Source organism: Erpetoichthys calabaricus, chromosome 7, assembly GCF_900747795.2.
Source record: "Erpetoichthys calabaricus chromosome 7, fErpCal1.3, whole genome shotgun sequence".
In the NCBI taxonomy this organism is placed as follows: domain Eukaryota; kingdom Metazoa; phylum Chordata; class Cladistia; order Polypteriformes; family Polypteridae; genus Erpetoichthys; species Erpetoichthys calabaricus.
Genome location: NC_041400.2, coordinates 157,562,005 through 157,589,025, shown reverse-complemented (window position 1 = coordinate 157,589,025; position 27,021 = coordinate 157,562,005). Strand labels below are relative to the sequence as shown.

Below are 27,021 nucleotides of genomic sequence, written 5' to 3'. Positions count from 1 at the left end.
TCCATTCCTACATGCAAAGTCTAACAAATGAAGGATTTTATGATGTGTTTTTTGGTGATGGAAAATAAGTGACAAAATATAAAAGCAAAACATAATAAATTATTGGTGCTATCTCTAAATAAAATGACTTTCTCTGAAGGTTAGCATTTCTCACTATGATTAAAATGTACTGCAGTGCTATCCTGAGAATACCAACCAAGCTGTCACAAAGAAAGTAGCAGACTGTATTTTGAATCAGAATGAAATTAAAATGTTAGATAATGTAATGCTAAATTCTTCTCCTTCCAGGATGTACTTTCAAAAAAGCTTTTAAAGCAATAACTAAAGTTTTTGTCAGAGCATATGTTAGTTTTTCTCATGGTATTCACTGTCACAAGTATGAGTTGATGAATTGACATTGCCTTTGCTTTTTAAGTTGGCTGTGCTTATCTGTTAGCTTTGCATTTGAAAATGGTTTCCTGTATTGATTTTGTTGTTATTCATTACAGCTTTTTAAAAAGCCTCATCCACCAAAGCGGGTTCGGAGCAGATCCAATGGAGAGGTTCCTGGTTTGCCTGCTCAGATAGGCTCTGTTGGATATAAGATTTTCTTCCATCATTTAGATAACTTAAGACCATCACTCACCCCTGTAAAAGGTAAGAAGTTATTAGTGTTCATATAAAAACATTACTCTTCCAATATTTCTAATCCAAATACAAAAAAAAGTTTCTTCAGCAGTGGAGGCAGCTTATATGCCCTCTGCACATCAACACAGTTTTCGTTTCTCATCTCTGCAAGACTTTTTCTCTCTTGCCCTCCTCTTTCCTGCCTTGGGATTCTTGCCTTTACTTCCACTTCTGGGTTCACTCATCTGTGACAGAGAGCACTCGGAGGGGGCCAGGGCCACTATATCATAATGCTTTCTGACAGCCCATAGTTGCAGTATACTTCTGAGACTTTGTATCCTTTTAAAGCAAGAGGGCAGCCTAAATGTGTTCATGAACTGCATACCATTCTGTTTGCACACAAATGCCTAGGGCTTTCATTGTGGTACACCTGCTTTAGTTGATTGAACTACTTTATAGATTACATTTTCTCCCAAACTGAAAGATTGTATGGAAATCCTCATCTCTTCCTGGCCCAGTACTGCTCTCATCTGCAGGGGCTTTTTTCATGAATCCTATTGTGTTTTTTGGTTACATACCGTAAACATGGCACTCCATACCAAACTGTTAAAAAGTATTACATGGCTTGAGATTCCCCATCCACCCCATTTACACAACATAAAATGGCAAAACATACCACATACAGAATCAGATTGTACATATACATTAAATATTTGCAACTTGTGTATTGTATTTATTTTTTACACTTCTGTTTGCTAAATGTGATGTGAGATTAATGTGTAATTTGGTGAACATTCAAGCCTCAAATATTGTAGTTTTGATATGAAACTTTCCAAGGAGTCTTTAATCTCAGGTTTCTATTCCTGTTTGTGCTATGTATGTGTATATATATATATATAAAAAATATCTATATATATAAAAGTCAATGTATGTATCTATGTATGTTCCAACATCACGTCCGAATGGCTGGAGCGATTTTCATGAAACTTGGTACACGTTTCTCAATGGTCGATTAAAAATACTGCAGGGTGAAATCAACCCTAGCCCTTCTGGGTAGGGTGGGGGGTGATCTTACAGTCTTGTATGCATGTTATCATTCAGTTGACAGTCGGAATGACCACCAGAGGGCGAACTGGAGGTTACTACCAGCATTCTTTCTGTTTGAGCACCACTGCACGCCTGTTGCTTTTGAAATTAAATAGAGTTCTACGTGTACAAGTGTGTGTGTCTGTCCAGCCTGGAAGTGAGACATAGAGTCGGGGTGAGGGCTCCAGCTCCTAGGATATGCAAGTGAGGCCAGCACACTGGCAAAAGGAAACCTCCGAAGAAAGACAGTCACTTAGCCCCTAATGCACAAACGATGCGAGCATGTCAGCAGCATGAATCCTCATAGCAGAGAGATGCCCAGAGTAGTTCTGACGATTTCAATACTTTCTAGGATACTTTAACAGCACGGGCTTACACAGTTAGTATATAGCAGGTGACTGCCAGCATTCTTTGTTTGAGCACCACCGCTGCCCTGTTGCTTTTCAAATTAAATAGAGTGGGATGGTTCCGAGCGTCAACTAGATGATAACATACATACAAGACCGCAAGACAATTTAGTGAGTCTTCATTGTTTGTTAATTTATTTTTATTTTTAAAGTTGTTTTTTTTTTTTCTTTTTTTCTCAAACAATTTAAAAAAAAACAAAAAAACTTTATTTTCCTCCCGGGCAACGCTGGGTATTTCAGCTAGTGGTATATAAATCTAAATATGTACCCAACAGCAGTGTACATAATAATAATAATAATAATAATAATAATTCATTACATTTATATAGCGCTTTTCTCAGTACTCAAAGCGCTATCCATACAGGGAGGAACCGGGAAGCGAACCCACAATCTTCCACAGTCTCCTTACTGCAAAGCAGCAGCGCTACTACATACCAACGATTAAAAATAATCTTATTGTTACACAAATGTACATGCGATACAGCAGAATAAATAGACCTGTTATTTACCCTGGAAAGTGCTGCAGCACATCATTCCTGCTCAAGGACAACAAACACATCAGTATACATGTTAAAAGCGTTTTCCATAATTGCTAAATACAACTGCACTGCAGATCAAAACCCACTGCCACTCCAGTTCTTCTCAAGCCAGCAGAGGAATATTAGGCACACTTATTATATCTCTAGCAGTATGAAAATGGACAAGATATTTCTAATTAGCACATACAGTAGCTGATTACAGCACAACAGGGAAATTTACCAACAAGCAAGACACAGAATATGGGAAACATTTACACTACAACCCTGCGTACTTGAAGCTGAATTGCCTTGAATACTTTTTGAACATGTAGGAGCCATGTCACTGAAAACTCTTGTTAAAACAGCTTTTTCTTTTGGCATTATTACTGCAGGTACTCCCTTTATTGATCAGTGGTATTCCTGCTCCCCTAAACTTTCTGTTAGTTTTAAAATTCCAGGTCTCCACAGCAGTACTTAAGCCACCTGCAGTATCTGAGGGTCATCTAGTCCCACATGTTCCCCTCTGTGACTGTGTGTTCACAAGGGGCAGAGATGTGTTCCCATCTGTGGTCTTTCCTTCTTGGAATTACTCTTTAAGTTGATAGGGTGAGGCATCCCTGCCAGTAGCTGATTGACCTGCCCCCTATAGTCCGGGGGATTACATAAATCCCTTCCGGCTGCTTCTCTCTGTCTCTGTTATGTGTACCCCTATGACCTTTAATTGGCATTTAGTAGGACCTTTTCTGTAGCCAGTATGTAGATCTGTCTCCTGTAGCAGCTATCTGCAAGACTTATTCCTGCCTTGTGCCAACATGATGGTACATTTGGTCCTAGTGCTTTCTTGCCAGACAGTCACCCCCTCACAATTTGTTTAGTCAACGCCCATTTCTATCTAGAATTTATCTTCCTATTTTATTTCTAGGCCTTAGCTACACAGAAACCATAATCTTTGTAAAATTAAGAGCTGCAAATCTAAGTGCATAAAGCTCTTAATTATTGTATTTTATTTTGTTTTCATGTATTTCTTATCGCTGTCCTTTCTGAGCTCTGTGCTTTTATGCTTTACTTTTTTTTACTATGCTTTACTATGTAAGGAATGAATTGTTGATATCCATGAATATAATATATTTATCCTATTAGTTTAAGTGATGCTTATTTAAGCCTACATCAGGTGTCTGTTGAGCTCTTTTTAAAATCCAGTATAAAAATACTTGATCAGTCCAGAAAACATATGCTGTTCTTTTTATATTTACATTTTCCTTTCCTAGAACTAAAAGATCCGGTGGGACAGATTGTCTGCACAGATAAAGGAATTCTAGCTGTTGAACAAAATAAGGTGCTCATCCCTCCTGCATGGAACAAAACCTTTGCCTGGGGATATGCAGACCTCAGCTGCAGGCAGGCCAATTATGAATCAGATAAGGTGTGTTACGTTCAGTGTAGAGTAAACTTTATCATACAGCAGTTACCAGCTCTGTTACTGGGTGACTGCAGTATCCTCTGAATTAAATTCTAACCTTCTCAGTTATGACTTATTTTTTAAATTGGTAATTAAAACCATGATCTGCTGTGCCAGTAATTAGAGCATAATCTGATATCACAATTTACATATTGCCTACATATTATTATTATTATTGTTATTATTATAATATTAAAAATTAGCCGCTTTCTTTTGCAGGCAGTTACTGTTTATGAGTGCTTGTCAGAATGGGGTCAGATCCTATGTGCTATTTGCCCAAATCCAAAACTGGTCATCACAGGAGGGACGAGCACTGCCATCTGTGTGTGGGAAATGGGAACTTCAAAAGAGAGAGCAAAAACGTTAACATTAAAACAGGTGAATGGATTCCATATTAATCTTCATTTACTGCCTTAATTGTAGTATTTGATTTATATGTTCTTTTAAGTTTTTTTTTTTTTTTTTTTTGTATTTTAATGATTTTTATTGTAAAAAATCATCAAAAGTATTTTTAAATGACCACCACAACTTGCAGTGTTGTATCTTATAACATGAGCAGCAAGGTGGCGCAGTGGTAGTGCTGCTGCCTCGCAGTAAGGAGACCTGGGTTTGCTTCTCGGGTCCTTCCTGCATGGAGTTTGCATGTTCTGCCCGTGTCTGCGTGGGTTTCCTCCCACAGTCCAAAGACATGCAGGTTAGGTGTATTGGCGATCCTAAATTGTCCCTAGTGTGTGCTTGGTGTGTGGGTGTGTGTGCCCTGCAGTGGTCTGGCGCCTTGCCCGGGATTTGTTCCTGCCTTGCGCCCTGTGCTGGCTCGGATTAGCTCCAGCAGACCCCTGTGACACTGTGTGAGGATATAGTGGGTTGGATGATGGATGGATGGATCTTATAACATTCATATGGAGTGAGAGGTCGGATATTATGATATAACTGTAGCATAAGCCTGCTGAGACATCTGATACCTTTGCATAAAGTTAAATATCAGTTATCATTGGTAAGCACCTTTTGGATTTCAGATTATAGTGAATGATTTCAGTTAAAAAATGATTTGAGGGCTGTGATGGACTGATTTTTCCACTCAGTGTTAATTCCTTCCTTGCTTGTAGTGCTGCTAGGACAGGCTTTGTCTCTCTGCATCCATGTAACAGTTTTAGTGGATCCAACAAAATGAAAAAAATAGAGAAACTTAAGATTGTATTATTTCCAGCTACCAAAAATCACCTTGCTTGCTGTAAACATTTGTGATAAATGTACAGTGGTGTGAAAAACTATTTGCCCCCTTCCTGATTTCTTATTCTTTTGCATGTTTGTCACACAAAATGTTTCTGATCATTAAACACATTTAACCATTAGTCAAATATAACACAAGTAAACACAAAATGCAGTTTTTAAATGATGGTTTTTATTATTTAGGGAGAAAAAAAATCCAAACCTACATGGCCCTGTGTGAAAAAGTAATTGCCCCCTTGTTAAAAAATAACCTAACTGTGGTGTATCACACCTGAGTTCAATTTCCGTAGCCACCCCCAGGCCTGATTACTGCCACACCTGTTTTCAATCAAGAAATCACTTAAATAGGAGCTGCCTGACACAGAGAGTAGACCAAAAGCACCTCAAAAGCTAGACATCATGCCAAGATCCAAAGAAATTCAGGAACAAATGAGAACAGAAGTAATTGAGATCTATCAGTCTGGTAAAGGTTATAAAGCCATTTCTAAAGCTTTGGGACTCCAGCGAACCACAGTGAGAGCCATTATCCACAAATGGCAAAAACATGGAACAGTGGTGAACCTTCCCAGGAGTGGGCCGCCGACCAAAATTACCCCAAGAGCGCAGAGACGACTCATCCGAGAGGTCACAAAAGACCCCAGGACAACGTCTAAAGAACTGCAGGCCTCATTTGCCTCAATTAAGGTCAGTGTTCACGACTCCACCATAAGAAAGAGACTGGGCAAAAACGGCCTGCATGGCAGATGTCCAAGACGCAAACCACTGTTAAGCAAAAAGAACATTAGGGCTCGTCTCAATTTTGCTAAGAAACATCTCAATGATTGCCAAAGACTTTTGGGAAAATACCTTGTGGACTGATGAGTCAAAAGTTGAACTTTTTGGAAGGCAAATGTCCCGGTACATCTGGGGTAAAAGGAACACAGCATTTCAGAAAAAGAACATCATACCAACAGTAAAATATGGTGGTGGTAGTGTGATGGTCTGGGGTTGTTTTGCTGCTTCAGGACCTGGAAGGCTTGCTGTGATAGATGGAACCATGAATTCTACTGTCTACCAAAAAATCCTGAAGGAGAATGTCCGGCCATCTGTTCGTCAACTCAAGCTGAAGCGATCTTGGGTGCTGCAACAGGACAATGACCCAAAACACACCAGCAAATCCACCTCTGAATGGCTGAAGAAAAACAAATGAAGACTTTGGAGTGCCTAGTCAAAGTCCTGACCTGAATCCAATTGAGATGCCTATGGCATGACCTTAAAAAGGCGGTTCATGCTAGAAAACCCTCAAATAAAGCTGAATTACAACAATTTTGCAAAGATGAGTGGGCCAAAATTCCTCCAGAGCGCTGTAACAGACTCATTGCAAGTTATCGCAAACGCTTGATTGCAGTTATTGCTGCTAAGGGTGGCCCAACCAGTTATTAGGTTCAGGGGGCATTACTTTTTCACACAGGGCCATGTAGGTTTGGATTTTTTTTCTCCCTAAATATTAAAAACCACCATTTACAAACTGCATTTTGTGTTTACTTGTGTTATATTTGACTAATGGTTAAATGTGTTTGATGATCAGAAACATTTTGTGTGACAAACATGCAAAAGAATAAGAAATCAGGAAGGGGGCAAATAGTTTTTCACACCACTGTACCTAGGCTGAACACACTTAAAATGGTAATCACTAGAATGTGATGGAAAACATTGATAAAGCAAAGTGTTCCAGTATTTTTTATTTTGATGTATCATTGATACATTCAGGATGGCTTTTGGCCATCTTGGTTTTATATTTACATTTTTTGCTGTTTGTATAGTTAGTGGAATCTGTACAGCAGTGTTGACTTTTTGTGGTATGTCACATGTGCTAATGTAGAAGCAGAACATTTATTGGTACTTGCATAACAAAATGCACCCTTTCCCTTCTACACTCCAGTATACTACAAATGTTAGCACTGCTGCAGAAATTGTTTACGCCAAATGCTGTGTCCACAATTATGTTGAGTGTTTTTTATAGTGTTACAGTAAAGAAAGAGCTTATTTTAAACCATGAAATTTGCAAATGAAGTGCACCAGCTGATAGCAGTGCATGAAAGCTGATTTATGCATATAATCAAAGAGAATGCTGAAAAGCAAGAAGCCTCTGCTGAAATAGCTCATTCCATTTGGCTAATGTCCTTTCAAGGTACAGTACTTTGTTTACTCCTGCTTTGGTTCAACAAAGCAAGGGAAACTGAGACAAATATTCCTAAAAAAATGAAGAGGATGTGCAGTATCACCGAGCTTTTCTCCCACCCTAGTAATCTGGAACTTTTAGTAGTATTTGTGAACTGAGTGACACATTCAACACATTTGGCTTGTATATGTACTGTGTACTGAATAAATATTTGTGAAAAATGTTGTTGAGCTATGCAAACCTCATGGTAATATTTGAAATACATTTTCTCAGTTTTAAAAAGGTTTAAAGTCAATAAAATTGTTGGGTTATTTTTCTTTTTTTTCTTGGTTATTTATTTAGAGTAATAAATTAATATATTTTACCTATGGAAATATGATTTCAACTCTAATCTCAGTCAAATAAAAAAAAATGGCAGTGTTTTCGTGAATTTCACTTCAGTGATCACTATTTTAAAATGTAAAAAAAATTGTAATCTTATTGTATCATAATCCATAGTGTTAGAATAATACTGTACCATGGGGTCCCCTAGCAATTCTAAACATTAGTAATTACAAGCTATTGAGCCATAAAATTCTCAGTATTCACAATGGTGAATTTGCAGCTAATGCTACAGAATTACAAAGAGTAAAACAATCTGAAAGCATTTACCAGTTTATTTAAGGGTAGAACTGGTTTCTGAATAGAAGTCTCTTGTAAAGCTATACTAAGTATTTTTACTCTGAAGATACGGTATACATCGATTAAAATCAGGTCCTTATAAATTGTTACATCATGATCTTGATACTAGCTCTACAAATCATTTGGCTGAAAATTTAATTAAGTCTTTAGACATGTTACTTTTCAGTCTGTTATATCTTCCCATGACAATGGACCAATCTGTTTCCTTTTTTGTGGACCATCTTTTCAATAAAGCAGTTGTACTCCTTAATTTGCTGTGACTATTTTTCTTCTTACATAACTAGGGGGCTCCGCCCCCTGCTCGCTTCGCTCGCCAACCCCTGGTGTTGGGAATGACAAAGAGCGTGATGTATGAATGAGATATAGAATAGTGTGACGGTGTAGATGATGCAAATAGAAAGCAAACAATAAAGTGTGTGGCACAGTGTAAAGGTTTATTTGAAAATTTCTTTGTACACGCCGTTTAAGTGTAAAAGGTAATTCCAGCTCCGAACTTGTAAGGTCATTTAAGATGGTTATTGTTGTGATCAGAGTCAAGTTTGTCAGAGCTTAGAAAGAGTTGTGTCTCTCCAGGAAGTAATGGAATGACTTGGGTATTAATGTTTTCCATATTAATATTTTTTGGACATAATATAGTGCGTTGTGTTAAAAGGGGCATTTGGTCTAATGAGATTGCTGTTCGAAATGTCTCTGTAACTAAGTTGTCGCAGATAAAGGCTTGAGGAATTGTAATAATATGTGCCTGAAGTCCAGCTGTATTGGTGAGTGTACCATCTCTCAGTTGTAATAAGCAATTGTTATGATCTGGTTCTGGACATCGTATCTTTTTTACTAACTGTATGTTTTGAAAGCAATGCCAATTGTCTGCGTATTTTAAGGTGCACTGAACAATAGCTGAGTGCATGGCATCTGGAAGAATAGCTAATCACTGTCTAAAATCTCCTCCTCATAAAAGTACCTTTCCTTCAAATCGAATATTATTATTCATAAACGTTTGTAGAAGTTTATGAATGGTGTTGAGTAAGTGACTTCATGCCATTGAACATTCATCAATAAACAACATTTTTTCAAGACGGATGTCACGTGCAGTGCCACCGTTAATGTTCATAGTGGATACCGATTTGTAGGATCTAATGTAGTTGATAAAGATTTCACTTTCAGGTACATCGTCAGTTATAAGCCTCTGTAGATATTCAGTATATGAATGTAAAGAAGGCAGTCTAATTTGACCCTTTTGACAACAACGTGTAAATGTATAACTTGTATTTCCAGTTGTTTCTTCAGGGAAGTGAACTGAATGACAATGATTGCAAATGACATTCATTAATCCGAATGAATTTTACTGGTGTATGTTTTTCTTGTGCCGTTTGAGAGGCGCGTTGTTGCATGTGTAGTATTTGGGACGTGTTGTTTTGGAGCTGTAATCGATTTGCCTGTGCTGTGTGTGAAGCCCGTTGTAGCCTTCGCTGCCATTAACGTATGTCTGAGACGGGAGGTGTTTCGTTTTGAATCCGTGCCTGTTGCGATGCAGCACTTTGATTGATAGTTTGCGTCATGTGGATCTAGGATGTAGATTTGTGCATATTTGCGTTGTTGATTTGTTTCAGGGTGCACTGTTCCAATGCGATGCAGTATTTGTGCACATATGCGAAAGTAGTAGGGGCCATTGCCTTTTGGTGGCCTGATATTTACTCCGGTATATGCAAAAGCAAATGAACCATTGTAGGATCTAATGCAGTTCATAAAGTTTTTACTTTTAGGTACATCGTTAGTTAGAAGCTTTACTTGAGCTTTGCGTTTTTGGAGTCGAGACATTTTTTCTTTTAGAAATATGGATAAGTAATAAGGAGTATTGCACTCACTGTTAATATGGAGCCTTTTCTGTGGTTGAACGGTTAATAGTGCCTTATTGTAATGAGATCCACCTATGCTGCATAGCCGTCTATTTTGTTGTTTCTTTCGTTTTCGTGTGTTTGTTCCTGTTATCCTTTCCTTTTCGTTTTGTACCTGTGACCGTGTATTCATGACTTGTTTCTTTCTCAGCATGCGAAATATGGATAAGTAATAAGAAGGATCGCAGTCACTGTTAATATGTTTCTTTTTCTGCAGTTGAACGGTTAATAGTGCTTTATTGTAAGGAGATCCACCAATGCTGACACCTATGCTGTCTAGTGTGAAGGTGTCACTTCTTATGGGGGTGGGGGGGGGTGGGGGGGGGGGGGGTTGAGGATTGTTGTCGCGCGAGCGTCTTCTTTCTTTTTGTGTTCCTGTGTCTTGTTGAATCCCCCTCTTTGTGTGTGTCCCGTCCCTTGCTTGTAGGGTCTGTGGGGTGGTTTTGTGTTCTTTTTTTTGTGTTCCATGGGCTTGTTGAATCCCCCTCTTGGTGTGTGTCCCGTCCGGTGCCTGTAGGGGGGGGGGGGTGCCTTGCTGTTGTGCGCGAGCCTCTTTTTTTTTTTTTTTTGGGTCTAGTTTCGTGTGCAATGTGTTTCGTGCTTTGCTTGCGTTTGAATACTTTTTTATGTGCCGTTTCCTTTTTTCGGTGCTCTTTGCGCCTCATTTCTCAATTTTTCCTGTGCTCTCTCCTTTTTTCTGTGGTCTTGTCCGCCTCTCGCGGCCCCTCATCCGCCTCTCTCGCCCTCTTCTATCCGCCTTTCTCGGCTCCTCAGCCGACCCTCGCGGACTCTTTTTGCGCCTGCGCAGTACGTCTTTTTGCAGCTACGGCCCATTGCCGGATGCGGACCGTTTTTGCGCCTGCGCAGTACGTCTTTTTGCAGCTACGGCCCATTGCCGGATGTGCCTGCGTCCATCATCCGGTTTAGCATTCTCGGTTAGTAATATGGATTATTTTCCCAAAGCTAACATTCTTACATTCTATAAACTGATAGCATTATTACATTAATTGCAAATGTAGGTTGCAACAGAAAGATAACAAGGAATGATTACGCTTACTTATCAGATATCGGTGAAGTTAAATAATATCAATTCATGGAGAAATTACAGAAAAGAAACATACATAAAAATACCATTTACATTTGGTTTTATGCTTTGTATAGACTGATAATTAACTAATTGTTGTACTAATACTAGTTCCATTTCTGAAAATGAGGCACAAGCAGGATTAAGGGTGAGTGATACTGTAAGGACTTGTATTGAACCCTCACTGCTGGTGCTATTTGCGCTATACAACTACAAGCATGCTGCCATATCTTCTGTGTTACTTCCAATGATATAGCATCAAGTAAAATTGCTCAGAAGTTAATCATCTGCCTGGATACAGCGGTTTTCCTTCCATATCCCCAAAACTTGCGGGTTAAGCCGATGTCACATTACACAACCTCTAGTCAGAGGAGATGTCAACTTTGACAAGCTGCAGTTCCTGATCTTGTTGCTTGAGCATGACAGTCTACATGACTAGAATCGCTGGGAATGTCAAATTACCAGCAGCTTGATGATTTTCCAGCACAGTTTCATCCTCCCAAACCATCACATGCTTGCCACTTTTTGTAACAGCCAACATGCCGCGGTTAAAAGGTTTTTTTTTTTTCTTTTTTCCATTCTGTTATGGTACTTAAAACTGGAGACATCAAACAGACAAGACTGTGTTCTGTTTGTGAGGACTACATCACCCAGGTTCTTTATTCTTCGTCACTGCTCATCTAGAAGTGCAATGCTTATAATACATTCATTGATTGTAAGCTTTCAAGCACATAGATCCAAACCCTAGTGACTTAAGACAAATTCAGACCAGTTTAAGTAGTCTGCGTCTTGCCCCTACATAATCAAAGTCACTGGGTATGTTAGACTACAAGACTGTCGGTAAAGGTAGCCTACCACAACTGCCACTGACTCACCAAGATTTTATAAATGAAATCTACAACTGCAGATCACTGGGAAATTCATATAATGTGATGTGGACTTTTGTGAGTTTTATTTTATTGCATTTTCATTCTGATGGTGTCTGTGGTGTGGTTGTTAGCACAGTAATTGTTGGTTATTGAATTTTATGAGCCATTGTACTCAAGTTGTTAATTACTTGTAATGCAATATTTCATCTTCAATTATTGAAAGATTACTAGGGAAAACTGTGTTGAACTTAGAAGTTTATCAACAATAGACTGACTTCTGAGAAAAATCAAAACACACATCATAATAAGGTACCAATTGAAATTAACGTACTGATTTATTGCTTACAAACAAAAACATGCCCAGAGTTTATTTTCTCGGTTGTAAACTGCTAATCAGGCCTTTAAGAAAAATAGAACTGATTACGAAATGTGGAACAGTTTACCAAATTTTCATTAATTCTGAAACTGAGGAACCTTTTAACATCTAAATTGTTGCAGCAAGCAATTCCCAGGATTACTAACATGTCTAATGCTTGTTTTTCAGGCCCTGCTGGGACACACAGATGCGATCACATGTTTGACAGCCTCATCTGCATATCACATAATTGTCAGTGGATCTCGGGACCGGACCTGTATCATCTGGGATCTAAATAAATTGTCCTTTGTGACTCAGTTGAGGGGCCACAGGGCACCAGTCTCAGCACTTTGTATAAATGAATTAACAGTAAGTCTACCATTATATTTTTATTTCAGGTGGATCATGATTTGTCAAAATGGAATGAAATGTTAAAATGTTGACTACCCATCTTTTGATTGTGTAGAATATGCAGAAGGGGGAGGCCAGCCAGTTGGCCTCAGTCAGCAAAATGACCATGTCAGTTATGCATGGAATCTCCAATTCTTATGTTAACAAGGAATTATGTTGGCACGCTTTTGTCATGTAATGTATCTAAATATTGTAAGGTTTAATATTTTACTGTTATCGTGTTATAGTAGTAAATTATTTTAAAAAGTCTGAGCTTGTGCTCATTCTAAATGCTATACAAAAATAAATTGAAAATAATTTAATGTTCAAAACTTTATGTATGGGTTATGTATGTTTGCAAAAAAAAAATCTAAAGTTCATGCCAACATAGTTTTTAATGAAAGTGATTTATGTAAGTATCCCTAATTCTGATCCTTATTATATTTATAGGGTTCCATTCAGTCAGCATTTTGTGTTTAAGTATTTTCATATGGACAGAGCTAAATCAGATATTTTTCATCCTTCTGAAAGTACAGTTGTTTACTACATTTTAAATGATTCTGCCATGCTGGATTTATAGATTACAACCTGAATCTTTTTATTTTTCTCAGGGAGATATTGTGTCATGTGCTGGGACATACATCCATGTGTGGAGCATCAATGGAAGTCCTGTTGTGAGCGTGAACACATTTACAGGAAAGAACCAGCAAATCTTGTGTTGTTGTGTGTCTGAGATGAATGAATGGGACACCCAGAACGTTATATTAACAGGACACTCAGATGGAGTTGTGCGGGTAAGTGCAACACGATTTTTGGTTTGCATACACGGCATATACGTAATTTGGAGACAATTTCAGAAATGAATTCAATAACATAAACCAAGATAGACAGAACTTTACCAATATGAACTAATGGGAATAGTATTTATAAAAGTCACTTATAGATGAAATGTAAACCTTATTTGCTTGTTTGCATTACAACAGGGATGTCAAACTCAAATCCTGGAGGCTCACGGTGGCAACAAGTCTTTGTTACAGCCACGTTCCTATTTACTAACCAGTTACTGCTGCTAACAGGGCACACGTTTTTTGCATTAATTTTAAATAACGTGCTTTTTAAGATTCACAATACTTAATTGGGCCTTGTGACAGACTGGAACCCCATCCCGATGAATGCTTCCAGTGTACATTTCAGGACCACCACCAACCTTGAACTGATGTGAGAATATTATATTATTTATTAACAAGATAAGCATGTAGCATTCATTTGTTGCATGTTGAAGAAATACCCTGTTAACAAAAGTAGGCACACTCTGTAGCAAGCAGGCTAAAATACACTAAATGTGTCATGTTAAAACCCCACTTGAGAGCTGAACAAAGGAAGACCAGTAAACTACAAAGCAAAGGAAAATATCTGGTGCCACTTGCAGTCTATCAGCCTTACAGTGAGGTGGTGGGTGCCTCCTCAACTAGAGGACCTCAAAGTACTGCACAGAGTGCTCTTTTCGTATTCACTCTTCTTTGCTTACTCAGTTTTGACGGCCTGTCTTCCTTCCATTGAGTTATGTCCCAACTAACCTCCTGAGTCAAAGCTCAGTGGGCTACTTTATATATATATATATATATATATATATATATATATATATATATATATATATATATATATATATATACTGTATATATATATAATTTTATTGATTTTATTGTAACCACACAACATTCCATACAAATAGATCAATTTTTACAAAAATAGGATTGAAAACAAATCAACCCCCACCCTTGAGAATGAGAGAACGGCCAACAGAGTAAAACTTAAAGCTAGTAAAAAATAACTAAATTGATTAATTAATAAGCGAATAAAGATAAATGGAGAAGAAAAAGAAATGGGGAGAGAATCTGCTTCCTCAGTGCTTTAAGAGCTTATTCAAAAGTGTTATTGATTAGATCCTGCCAGGTTTTGAAAAAAGTTCTGCACAGATCCTCTAAGTGAGAATTTGATTTTTTCCAATTTCAAATAGTATAAAACATCAGTTACCCACTGACATAAAAGAGGAGAGTTAGGATTCTTCCAGTTGAGTAAGAGAAGTCTGCGTGCCAATACTGTAGTAAAGGCAATCCCAGTTTGTTTGTCCTTCTCCACTTTAAGCCCATCTAGGAGTACACCAAACACATCTGTTAATGGGTTAGGAGGTATTGTGACACCAAGGCTGTCTGAAAGGCATTTAAAAATTTTGGTCCAGACTGATGTTAATTTGGTGCAGGCCCACAACATATATGACCCAATGAGGCTGGAACTTGATTGCAGTGTTTGCAGGTTGGATCTTGCCCCGGAAACATTTTGGACAATTTTAAACAAGATAGATGTGCTCGATATATAATTTTGAGTTGAATAATTGTATGCTTTGCACATATGGAGCTCAAGTGAATTCTGTGCATTGCTACCTTCCACTCCTTTTCTGAGATGTTGAGTGAGAGATCCTTTTTCCACTGTCCTCTTGGATCTTTGAAAGGGAGGGACTGTAAAATGGTTTTATATATTGCAGAAATGCTGTCTGAGTCCTTGAAACTCAATGGGCTACTAACAGGGAGGAGCCTTTAAGCCCAGTGCTGGGTGACTTTTTGGCCTGTTAAAAGAATTGCATGCAGGGTCAGGAATGCTCTCTGAAAGTTCTGAGGTTTTTTTCCTAGCCCTCCCTCTGGTGGCCTAGGTATACATGCATACTGGATTACATTACGTTAAACCCAAGGGGAAATTTAGATGCATACAACTGCTAAAATATAAAAAACAAAGATAGAAATTCAAAGCACAAATTATACAATCAATCAATAAATAAAGAAATAATTGTATTTCAGTTACATTATATAGTTGAAGGGCCAAGCACGATTCATAATTCCCAGTCTGTCAGTTTTCCATAACCCATTGTACTAGAGAGTGGGCTCCCTCCTGGAAGCCCCAAACTACTAACTACAGAACTGATAAAATATCTACTTCCTGGGTACTTTTTAATAAACATGTCACACACACACCCAGAGGTTTTTCTTGTTTTTCAACTAGGGTGACATCCTGCATTGCCTCTGTCAACACCTAATTCTCACTGTCTATAATAAGCAAAGCCACCAGGCAGCCTATTACATCTCTAAAGCATGCAATTGAAATTATGCGTTGTTTGTTTCTTTTCCTTCAGTTTTGGAGGATGGAGTTTTTGCAAGTGCCGGAGACACCAGCCCCCGAGCCAGCCGAGATTCCAGATATGCCTGACTGCTGCTCAGAGGACAAGTTAGGTAATGAAGAAACCAAATCTGTCTGACTTTCTAGAATCTGTAAAATATACTTAGTGTTCACTTTGATCCTGCTTGGTATAAACTACCGGAAACCAAACTAAAATAAAACTTTGTACTTGGAGAACCTTCCTGAAGCTTGTCTTTGCACGTTGCATAAAATCAAATGCTAAATACTAAGTTATTCATCACAGTGTTTCGTCACAGAAGATGAGAAGCTGTTGACATGTCTTTTCTATGAGATAAGGACTTCTTTTGTATTAATAAATTGAAAGAAAATTCCACTGACAAAGATCTTAAAGTTTCCTGCACCCTTTTATTAGGCAGGTGCATTTATTGTCATTGTTGGTTTACTTGAAAGCAACCAGAAGCAGGAGTTTGGCTGAATGTGAGCAGATGTGTGACTTCAAAGTTAAATAGCCTCAGTTTTTTGGATACCAAGTAAAAGTAGAAAGGAACTGAAATTTACGTTCATTGGAATATTTAGCATAGTTTCAACAACTCCACTGAATCTTAGAAACCATTTGCTCATCATATATTATTTTTTAAACCTTATAGTGTAGCTGCTTGTAATGATAATACTGGTAATGGTGTGTATCACCATGGTCTAGAGACTAGGCAAGGTGAATCATGTGAATCAGACTCACATCCTTTAATTCAGCTAATGCTGGCTTTGTACCCGAGTAAGGAGATCTTATAACTGAATGTGTGTCCTGGTGCTAAAACAAAGCACAATGAAATGCACAGTGGATAGCGCTTTGAGTACTGAGAAAAGTGCTATATAAATGTAATGAATTATTAATTATTATTATTATTATCTTTATTCTATTATGCTTTCTCTTTGGCAGAGGGAAGAGATGCTGCAGACGATGAAAGCAGCGACTCTGACGGAGATGAGCAGAGTCTCAACCAAGAGCCCAAAGCACAGTCAACTCAAAGTGAATCTGGCAGTGCTCTACACAGACCTAAAGGCTCAGTGGGAAGGCACGGGACCTCCTGGTCAGGAGACAGTGGATCAGATGACTCTCGGCGATGGTCAGACAACCTCAGCTCAGATGAAAAAGATGGATTTGTCTTCATATACTACTCAGATGGTCAGATCAGGGTTCCGGTGCAGTCCCACATGCAGTCAGTACCTCCAAGTACTGTACATCCTCCATCACAGAGTCAGCCTCTTCAGCCTTGCCCGGCAGAGGCCAGACTCTACAACAGACTCAAACCAGGTAAGAACAGGCCTCACATATACAAAATGGCATTTTAACTAGTGACAGTAACAGTATTTCTTTTTGTATTGTTTGGTTTATTCCTTTTGTCTCCAGTGTTAATGGTTTTGTGCCTTCAAACTGTACTTGTTTGGTTTTTTTTTTACTATTATGAAGCTTTATTATACAGCTTTATATTTATCTGCAGGCTATCGATGGGAACGTCAGCTTGTCTTCAGAAGTAAACTGACTATGCACACTGCTTTTGAACGCAAGGACAATTCCCACCCTGCTGAGATCACAGCTATCGCCATATCCAAGTAAGACTTTTCTTAATGCTATATGTACATGAAAGTTCCTATTAACAGGAAGGAATTGTTCAATCTGTTCAAGTGTCCACATAGCATTAGACCTTCTATTCTGAATATCTGTTTAAATTCGTACATTTTAATATGAAACCTGTATATATGTAATATGTAGCTGTGGGAAGCAGCCTGGACACAGACAGGTAAACATGATTTTAAAGCACCACAACACGTTTATTTACAATATTTACACACACAAACCCAGTGCCGCAGCACTAATCACCCCAAAGTCCAGACCCTTCACACAATGCCTCTTCTCCTTCTTCCTGACCACCTCCACTCCTCTCCTCCGAGCTCTGTCCTTTTCCACCCGACTCCAGCCATTGAATGAAGGGAGGCGGCCCCTTTTATACACACCTGGACGTGCTCCAGGTGCCTCCTGGTGAGCTTTCACCGCCCCTTCCTGGTGTGGCGGAACTACCAACTGCGCACCTGGAAGCACTCCGGGTGTCCCTGGTCTTCTTCCCCCCAGCACTTCCAGGTGTGACGGATGTGCTGAGGGCCAGGGCTCCTCAGGCATTGGGGCGCACCCTGGCGGTGACCACAGGCCCCTATGGGGTTGACCTTCTAAGCTCTGTTCCCGTGGTCCCCAAAGCCACCAGGGCGGTCGCCCCCTCGTGGTCTGGAGGAGGCATAATCCCTCCTCTGGTCCTTCTAGGCATCCTGACTGGGTGCCACCCCCAGCCGCTTGCCACATAGCATATGGATCAATAAACTCTGAATATCCTGGAGTTATTACAGACTGTGCACTTCCGTTAATAACCTCCAGGGGGCATGTATGAGTTCAGATGGTCTTGGTCCTAGGGGGCACTATTTAGCGTGGCCAGATTCTCCCTAAACCAAAACAGAATGGGGAAGTACACTGCCTGACCAAAAAAAAAGTCGCCACCAAAAAAAAAGGTCACACACTCTAATATTTCGTTGGACCGCCTTTAGCTTTGATTACGGCACGCATTTGCTGTGGCATTGTTTTGATAAGCTTCTGCAATGTCACAAGATTTAGTTCCATCCAGTGTTGCATTAATTTTTCACCAAGATCTTGCATTGATGATGGTAGAGTCTGATCGCTGCACAAAGCCTTCTCCAGCACATCCCAAAGATTCTCAATGGGGTTAAGGTCTGGACTCTGTGGTGGCCAATCCATGTGTGAAAATTATGTCTCATGCTCCCTGAACCACTCTTTCACAATTTGAGCCCGATGAATCCTGGCATTGTCATCTTGGAATATGCCCGTGCCATCAGAGAAGAAAAAATCCATTGATAGAATAACCTGGTCATTCAGTATATTCAGGTAGTCAGCTGACCTCATTCTTGGAGCACATACTGTTGCTGAACCTAGACCTGACCAACTGCAGCAACCCCAGATCATAGCACTGCCCCCACAGGCTTGTACAGTAGGCACTAGGCATGATGGGTGCATCACTTCATCTGCCTCTCTTCTTACCCTGATGCGCCCATCACTCTGGAACAGGGTAAATCTGGACTCATCAGACCACATGACCTTCTTCCATTGCTCCAATCTTTATGCTTCCTAGCAAATTGAAGCCTTTTTTTCCGGTTTGCCTCACTGATTAGTGGTTTTCTTACGGCTACACAGCTGTTCAGTCCCAATCCCTTGAGTTCCCTTCGCATTGTGCGTGTGGAAATGCTCTTACTTTCACTATTAAACATAGACCTGAGTTCTACTGTTGTTTTTCTTCGATTTGATTTCACCAAATGTTTAAGTGATCACCGATCACGATCATTCAGGATTTTTTTCCGGCCACATTTCTTCCTCGAAGACGATGGGTCCCCACTATCCTTCCAGTTTTTAATAATGCGTTGGACAGTTCTTAACCTAATTTTAGTAGTTTCTGCAATCTCCGTAGATGTTTTCTCTACTTGATGCATGCCAATGATTTGACCCTTCTCAAACAGACTAACATCTTTTCCACGACCACGAGATGTGTCTTTCGACATGGTTGTTTAAGAAATGAGAAGCAACTCATTGCACCAGTTGGGGTTAAATAACTTGTTGCCAGCTGAAAGATAATCGCCCATGCAGTAATTATCCAATAGGAGGCTCGTACCTATTTGCTTAGTTAAATCCAGGTGGCGACTTTTTTTTTGGCCAGGCAGTGTATTTTGCTGCTCATTTGTGTGTGGCCTGGTTGGATGTCTTATAACAATATATATGAAAATACTCTACATGGTAACTGCAGATTTTTATTGACTTCAGTTTCATTTTAGCGAATCACTACCTCAAATCGATCAGATTGTTAAATTAGCTGGACGTTTCTGTACTGTATTCACAGTACTGTGAAATTTACATTTGTTTGAATGATTTGTGTTTTTGCTTAAAAATAGTTTGCTTCCTTAATTAGTAGATACCAGAGTACACAACACTGACTGCTGAGAGACTGCAGCTACTTGTCATAGCCACTAGTTAGCTCATTAGTAAATGATGGTTTAATTAAGCAGAACATCAGGAAAAGCAGAAGGTAAAACATAATGATGATAAAAATCTTAAAAATTCCGATCAAATTACAGTTTTGTAATGGTTAAATTGAATCCAAAACATAGAAACTGAGAAATAAATAGCTAGGAGCACTTTCCATTTTCATTCATATTTCCAGAGGAGGTTTATTTACCAGTAATTCAGTAATAATGCATGCCTTTGGGACTTTGTGAGCATACAACTGAACGACTTGACATGTGGATTATGTGGCACAAGTAACGTGATTTTTTTTAATGAACATTTTTGATATTGTTCGCTGTTGTCCAGCATTTCTTAAGTTGGCACCCTTTCTATCAGAAAAGTTTGTTATTTCCATTCTGCATGAAAATGTGAGATGAAAATTTTTTTTTCGATCATCACTTCAAACTACAATCATATGAAAGAGTTTGGGAACCCCTCTCAGCCTTCATAATAATTTACTCTACTTTGAACAAAAAAGATAACCGTGGTATGTCTTTCATTTCCTAGGAACAGCTGAGTACTGGGGTGTTTTCCGAACAAAGATTTTTAGTGAAGCAGTATTTAGTTGTATGAAATTAAATCAAATGTGAAAAACTGGCTGTCCAAAAATGTGGGTCCCCTTGTAATTTTGCTTATTTGAATGCATGTAACTGCTCAATACTGATTACTTGCAACACCAAATTGGTTGGATTAGCTCGTTAAGCCTTGAACTTCGTAGGTGTGTCCAATCATGAGAAAAGGTATTTAAGGTGGTAAATTGCAAGTTGTGCTTCCCTTTGACTCTCCTCTGAAGAGGGACAGCATGGGATCCTCAAAGCAACTCTCAAAAGATCTGAAAACAAAGATTGTTCAGTCTCCTGGTTTAGGGGAAGGCTACAAAAAGCTATCTCAGAGGGTTAAACTGTCAGTTTCAACTGTAAGGAATGTAATCAGGAAATGGAAGGCCACAGGCACAGTTGCTGTTAAACCCAGCAGGTCTGGCAGGCCAAGAAAAATACAGGAGCGGCATATGTGCAGGATTGTGAGAACGGCTACAGACAACCCACAGATCTCCTCCAAAGACCTGCAAGAACATCTTGCTGCAGATGGTGTATCTGTACATTGTTCTACAATTCAGCGCAATTTGCACAAAGAACATTTGTATGGCAGGGTGATGAGAGGGAAGCCCTTTCTGCTCTCACGCCACAAACAGAGTCGCTTGTTGTATGCAAATGCTCATTTAGACAAGCCAGATTCATTTTGGAACAAAGTGCTTTGGACTGATGAGACAAAAATTGAGTTATTTGGTCATAACAAAAAGCGCTTTGCATGGCAGAAGAAGAACACCACATTCCAAGAAAAACACCTGCTCCCTACTGTCAAATTTGGTGGAGGTTCCATCATGCTGTGGGGCTGTGTGGCTAGTTCAGGGATTGGGGCCCTTGTTAAAGTCGAGAGTCAGATGAATTCAACCCAATATCAACAAATTCTTCAGGATAATGTTCAAGCATCAGTCACAAAGTTGAAGTCACGCAGGGGTTGGATATTCCAACAAGACAATGACCCAATCAGCTATCAAATTTAACTGAACTGGAGAGGTTTTGTATGGAGGAATGGTCAAAAATACCTCCATCCAGAATCCAGACACTCATCAAAGGCTATAGGAGGCGTCTAGAGGCTGTTATATTTGCAAAAGGAGGCTCAACTAAGTATTGATGTAATATCTCTGTTGCGGTGCCCAAATTTATGCACCTGTCTAATTATGTTATGATGCATATTGCATATTTTCTGTTAATCCAATAAACTTAATGTCACTGCTGAAATACTACTGTTTCCATAAGGCATGTCATATATTAAAAGGAAGTTGCTACTTTGAAAGCTCAGCCAATGATAAACAAAAATCTAAAGAATTAAGAGGGGTTCCCAAACTTTTTCATATGACTGTATATGGGGTAAGCAAAATAAAAGGGAATTATCATTTTTGGGTTGAAGATCCCTTTAAGAATGGACAATCAGGCTCATGTAATGTGGTGTTCTTAGTATCAATTGAGGTGCAGTCAGTAGTTCTTATGTACTGTCACAAAATGGACGCTTGGTGGCACTGTTGCTCACGTTTACCCCATCAGACAAACATTGGACATGGGTTAAAAGTGCTAAGAATATTTTTTACTTTCTTTGCAATAGTGCCCCAAAGCACCTCCACCACAATAAACAGGCAATAACTATAATAATAACACAATAATTAAACAATTCTCTTCTCCCAGCAGCTCCGTCACACTCCCTCCCAACTCCGGCTCTCTTGCTGGGTCTCCACTAGTCCTTTTTATAGTCCTTGACCTGAAAGTGCTTCTGTCCTTCTGTCCATGTGATTTACCGCTTGCAGGGAAGTCGCCATCTAGCGTCCTGGGGGTTTCGTCCAGGTTGAGCTTCCGGCCGTCAATCACAGTACACAGCCAGGGTTTGTGGGGCACCATTACAAAGTGATAATAATTACAACAGTATAAGCCTTTTACAGTTTGTAGTTGCATTTCATTTGAACCCATGGTCCCCACTGCAGTCTTACTGTAAAACTGCCATGGCAAAAATGTGACATAGTTTAAACATTTTGAGGAATGCCCAGCTGGGAAGCAGTTGCTGAGGGATTGAGTTCCATCTGGATGAGGAAAATCCATGGAAATAGATAGATAAATACTTTATTAATCCCAAGAGGAAATTCACATACTCCAGCAGCAGCATACTGATAAAGAACAATATTAAATTAAAGAGTGATAACAATGCTGATAACAATGCAGATATAACAGACAATAACTTTGTATGATGTTAACGTTTACCCCCCCGGGTGGAATTGAAGAGTCGCATAGTGTGGGGGAGGAACGATCTCCTCAATCTGTCAGTGGAGCAGGACATTGACGGCAGTCTGTCGCTGAAGCTGCTCCTCTGTCTGAAGATGATACTGTTTAGTGGATACAGTGGATTCTCCATTATTGACAGGAACCTGCTCAGTGCCCATCGCTCTGCCACGGATGTCAAACTGTCCAGCTCCGTGTCTACAATAGAGCCTGCCTTCCTCACCAGTTTTTCCAGGTGTGAGGCGTCCTTCTTCTTTATGCTGCCTCCCCAGCACAGCACTGCATAGAAGAGGGCGCTCGCCACAACCGTCTGATAGAACATCTGCAGCATCTTATTGCAGATGTTGAAGGACGCCAGCCTTCCAAGGAAGTATAGTCAGCTCTGTCCTTTATTACACAGAGCATCAGTATTGGCTGTCCAGTCCAATTTATCATCCAAAATATACTTGAATACTCTATATTCAGAATATATTATCTTGAATACTCCAGTAGGGAGGGAAACTACTCCTCTGGTAAGCTTCTGCATGCCAGTGTGTTAAAGTAGGGGTAGCTGAGAGGGTGATAGACCTGTTAGGCATAGTGCCTTGGAATGATAAGAGTCAGGGGCACCACTGCAAAGTAGAACGAGCTTCAGGCATGGTGGAGACAAGTGATGCTCTCCAAGGACACAGAGGATACACATTCCCAAGTCAACACATAGTCTAAGAGAATTATAGTGTTCATGGCTGGGAACACTGAACAAAAGGTGGTAAAGGGCATTGTAGGCTGTTTTCTAGGCCAAAGAAAGTGTCGTCCTCAACCTAGAGGTGACCACCAATTGGGACACTTAATGTGCACACGGCACAGGGGAAACTGACCTCAAATTCTGGAAGTGAAATGTAGTCAAGTGTTCTCATTTTGATGGAATCTTCTAAGTTGTGTTTGAGACAGACTGATATGGAGAAAGAAACAAAGAGATAGAGATATGATGTGCCATTGTGGTGTGTAGCATTTAGGAAGGTGGGGTGCAGGACTTGTTTAGGGCGGACCATAGAAAACCAGAGGGTGTTTTTCTTCTGCCTGTATGTACTTTGTATTCTCTTATTTGTTTTTCATTTGAGGGCTTAATATTATGATAAGGGCAACATTGTTGGATTCCTCGGCATTAGTCCAAAAGTAGAGAGAGACACACGCTGTCTGAAATGATCGCCATTCTGTCCTAGGCTTCCACCAGGGACATGATGTTTATTACAGAGATTCTACCTTCCTGTGACGTCTAGCTTTTCCTGTGAGTAGTTTGTGATTTTGTGTGACACAGTAATCCGTGGTTAATACTCCTACCACACAGCTCCAGTGGCCTGAGTTCAAATCCTAACCCCGGTACTATCTGTGTGCAGCCTGCATGGTCTCCTCTTGTCTTCATGACTTTTCTCAAACATTTTGATCTTATTCCATACCCCAAAGACATGCTTGGTAGATTGATTACTGACTTAACATCTGTTAACATCAGTGTGAGGGTGTGCATGAGTGTGTCCAGTGATGAAGTGGTACTTCACCCAGGGCTGTCTTGTGCTTCTTTGACTCAATGCTCACAAGTAGGTTGTGATTTCAAAGATACTGGAGAAGGTGCAGCTGATTTTGGAACACTTCCTCTGAGTTTTGAGATGGCAAAACTAAATGACAGCCACTGGATCAGAGGTAACAAGTGTATACCTTTGTTTCACATAGCCCAGTATGCAGATGACTGGGAAGAAAGTGCAGAATTCAAGGCAAAATTAATTAGGCGAGTTAGGAATAACACGATAGACAAATCCTTCAAAGAAACGATGAACAAAGCGGCTGTACTGAAAATGGTAGTGTAAAGTGGAGGAAGAATAAAATAACGATAGTGATGTGCACGCATGTACAAATGTACTGAGCTGCTTTCATTAGTCTTGGGGTCTTCTCTTTGTTTAGTGGTAATTGTTTTCAGTAGTTGATATTCAGTCACTTACAAGATTTGGTTTCTAGTTTTACAAGAACAACTGTCTTGAACCTTCATTTGTCGTATTTGTGTATGATGAAATTTACTGCATTTTTTAATATAGCATTTAATGCAAAGATGCAGAATATACCATCTTTTGTCTGTGACATCAATATGAAAGTGTATTTTTATAAAATTAGCATTAACCTATTTTACTTGTTGTTGTTTTTTTTTTTTTTGTTTTTTTTTTAGGGATCATAATAAAATTTTGGTGGGCGACAACCGGGGCCGAGTGTATAGCTGGTCAGTAAGTGACCAACCTGGCCGTTCCGCTGCTGACCACTGGGTCAAGGATGAGGGAGGTGACAACTGCTCTGGATGCTCCGTACGATTCTCCCTCACTGAGCGGCGTCATCACTGCAGGAATTGCGGGCAACTCTTTTGTCAGAAGTGAGTCATTTTGTATGCCACCTTTTCACATTGCAGTGCTTTTGTAATGCCCACATCAAATTTGTTTGTCCTCAATGTCATAAAATGTTGCATTCATTAGTTTTATTCAGTTAATGTGTAACTTGGAGTGGTGGGATGGCCAAAAACCTATATCAAGGTACAGTCAGACATTCTGATGGTTTCATTAGATATCAGTATAATGCATTTGTATATTCTTTTCAGAGTGAAACATATTTTTTAAGTAAATAAATCCTTTTGATTAATTGTGCAAACAAAATGCTTGTTAACACCCTGTTAGTCAAATAGATCCAACAGCAGGTATTCACTTCTTTCAAACCAATAAAAAGTCCAGGCTTTAACTACCACACTCCTGCTATGGCAGCCGCTACAAAGAGGACACGGCTTCTTTCTTTTCTGCATCACTGTTTGCATCAACTCGCCAATCAGGAAGAGCCGCACAGCACTTTGGGTAATATAGTTAAAGCGGTAGGCTCCATTACTGTGCACAGTTCACATACAAGGCCATACATCGAGGCTTTATCGTTAAAACACTTTTGCACAGACAGAAGATCACATTTCCCATTTCCATTTATATGTGCATTTTAGGACATTTTGCGTTGTCTGTTTGTGTTTTCAAGTTTTCAAGTAATTTTTAGTATACTGGTAAAACAGTGTTTATCCAGTTCATACCAGAAGAAGAATTTCATCCACTACAATTGAGCAACTGCTACCACTAACTATTTTGTTTAACATTCTATAAATGTTCAAAACTCCACATCCAACATTGATCTGGTTTAATTCAAATTAAATCTAACTTGTAGTTGCTGAAATGACGCACATCCTGTCGCTGTGTGAACTTTAGACACTCCTGTGTGCCCATATTTCTCTAGGTGCTCTAGTTTCATTTCGCATTTCAAAAATGCAATCATTATATTAATTACTAGGGGGTTTCTCTCGCCAACCCCACGGCCTGTGGTATGTGCCAGCCACTTTACGTCTCTGCTACCTCGCGTATGTGGATTTCACTTTCACCAAACAACAAATCTTTTAATTCTCGCGGAGACGCCTCTTCATTGGGAAGAAACACTACTTTTCCCTGATGGCAACACGAATTAGACGATCTACAAGTCTCCGACGTAAAGTTTAAATTCAAACAATATATTCGATCTCTTTTCGCTGTTTCGTTATTTCACCGATTAATAATTTCAGTTTCTTTGCGCTAATGTGATCTTTGCTATTATTTTTTGAGACTTTCGAATTGCATGTATATCGCGCCAACATTTTTGAATTCTTTACAATTTTTTTCTTTGTCATCTACTCTTTGTCTTTTATTTCCGGCCCCTAGCGTGGTTACATCTCTTGTTACAAAGTTTCATCTCATGGGACGTGAAAGTGTCTCTCTGAAAAAGTCTTGTCTCGTCCCACGATTTTTTTATTACAATGGAGAGATATACAGTAGAATCAAACACAAACACGAAGTGGTGGCTCTGAGGCTAAGGATCTGCGCTGGTATTCAGAAGGTTGCCAGTTCGAATCCCCGTCACTGCCAAAAGAGATCCTACTCTGCTGGGCCCTTGAGCAAGGCCCTTAACCTGTAATTGCTCCAGGGGCGCTGTACAATGGCTGACCCTGCGCTCTGACCCCAAGGGGTATGCGAAAACTAACAAATTTCTAATACGAGAAATCGTATAAGACGAAATAAAGAACAAAAAACAAAAAAAACAAACCAGGTTTCAAATACTCTCTTCAGGCCAATCAGG

At 39.5% G+C, this 27,021-nt stretch overlaps 1 protein-coding gene across 7 annotated transcripts in view; it reads left to right on the top strand.

The window, feature by feature from the left end:
• Positions 1–27,021, top strand: part of wdfy3 (WD repeat and FYVE domain containing 3) — a 355,632-nt gene that overhangs the window by 325,512 nt on the left and 3,099 nt on the right. For all 7 annotated transcript variants that reach the window (XM_051930197.1, XM_051930199.1, XM_051930198.1 and 4 more), the window contains 9 exons: positions 489–636; positions 3,886–4,040; positions 4,296–4,454; positions 12,538–12,717; positions 13,350–13,532; positions 15,923–16,019; positions 16,865–17,239; positions 17,427–17,538; positions 25,064–25,261. In XM_051930197.1, the coding sequence (XP_051786157.1) occupies positions 489–636; positions 3,886–4,040; positions 4,296–4,454; positions 12,538–12,717; positions 13,350–13,532; positions 15,923–16,019; positions 16,865–17,239; positions 17,427–17,538; positions 25,064–25,261 (1,607 nt within the window). The remainder of the gene's footprint in view (positions 1–488; positions 637–3,885; positions 4,041–4,295; positions 4,455–12,537; positions 12,718–13,349; positions 13,533–15,922; positions 16,020–16,864; positions 17,240–17,426; positions 17,539–25,063; positions 25,262–27,021) is intronic.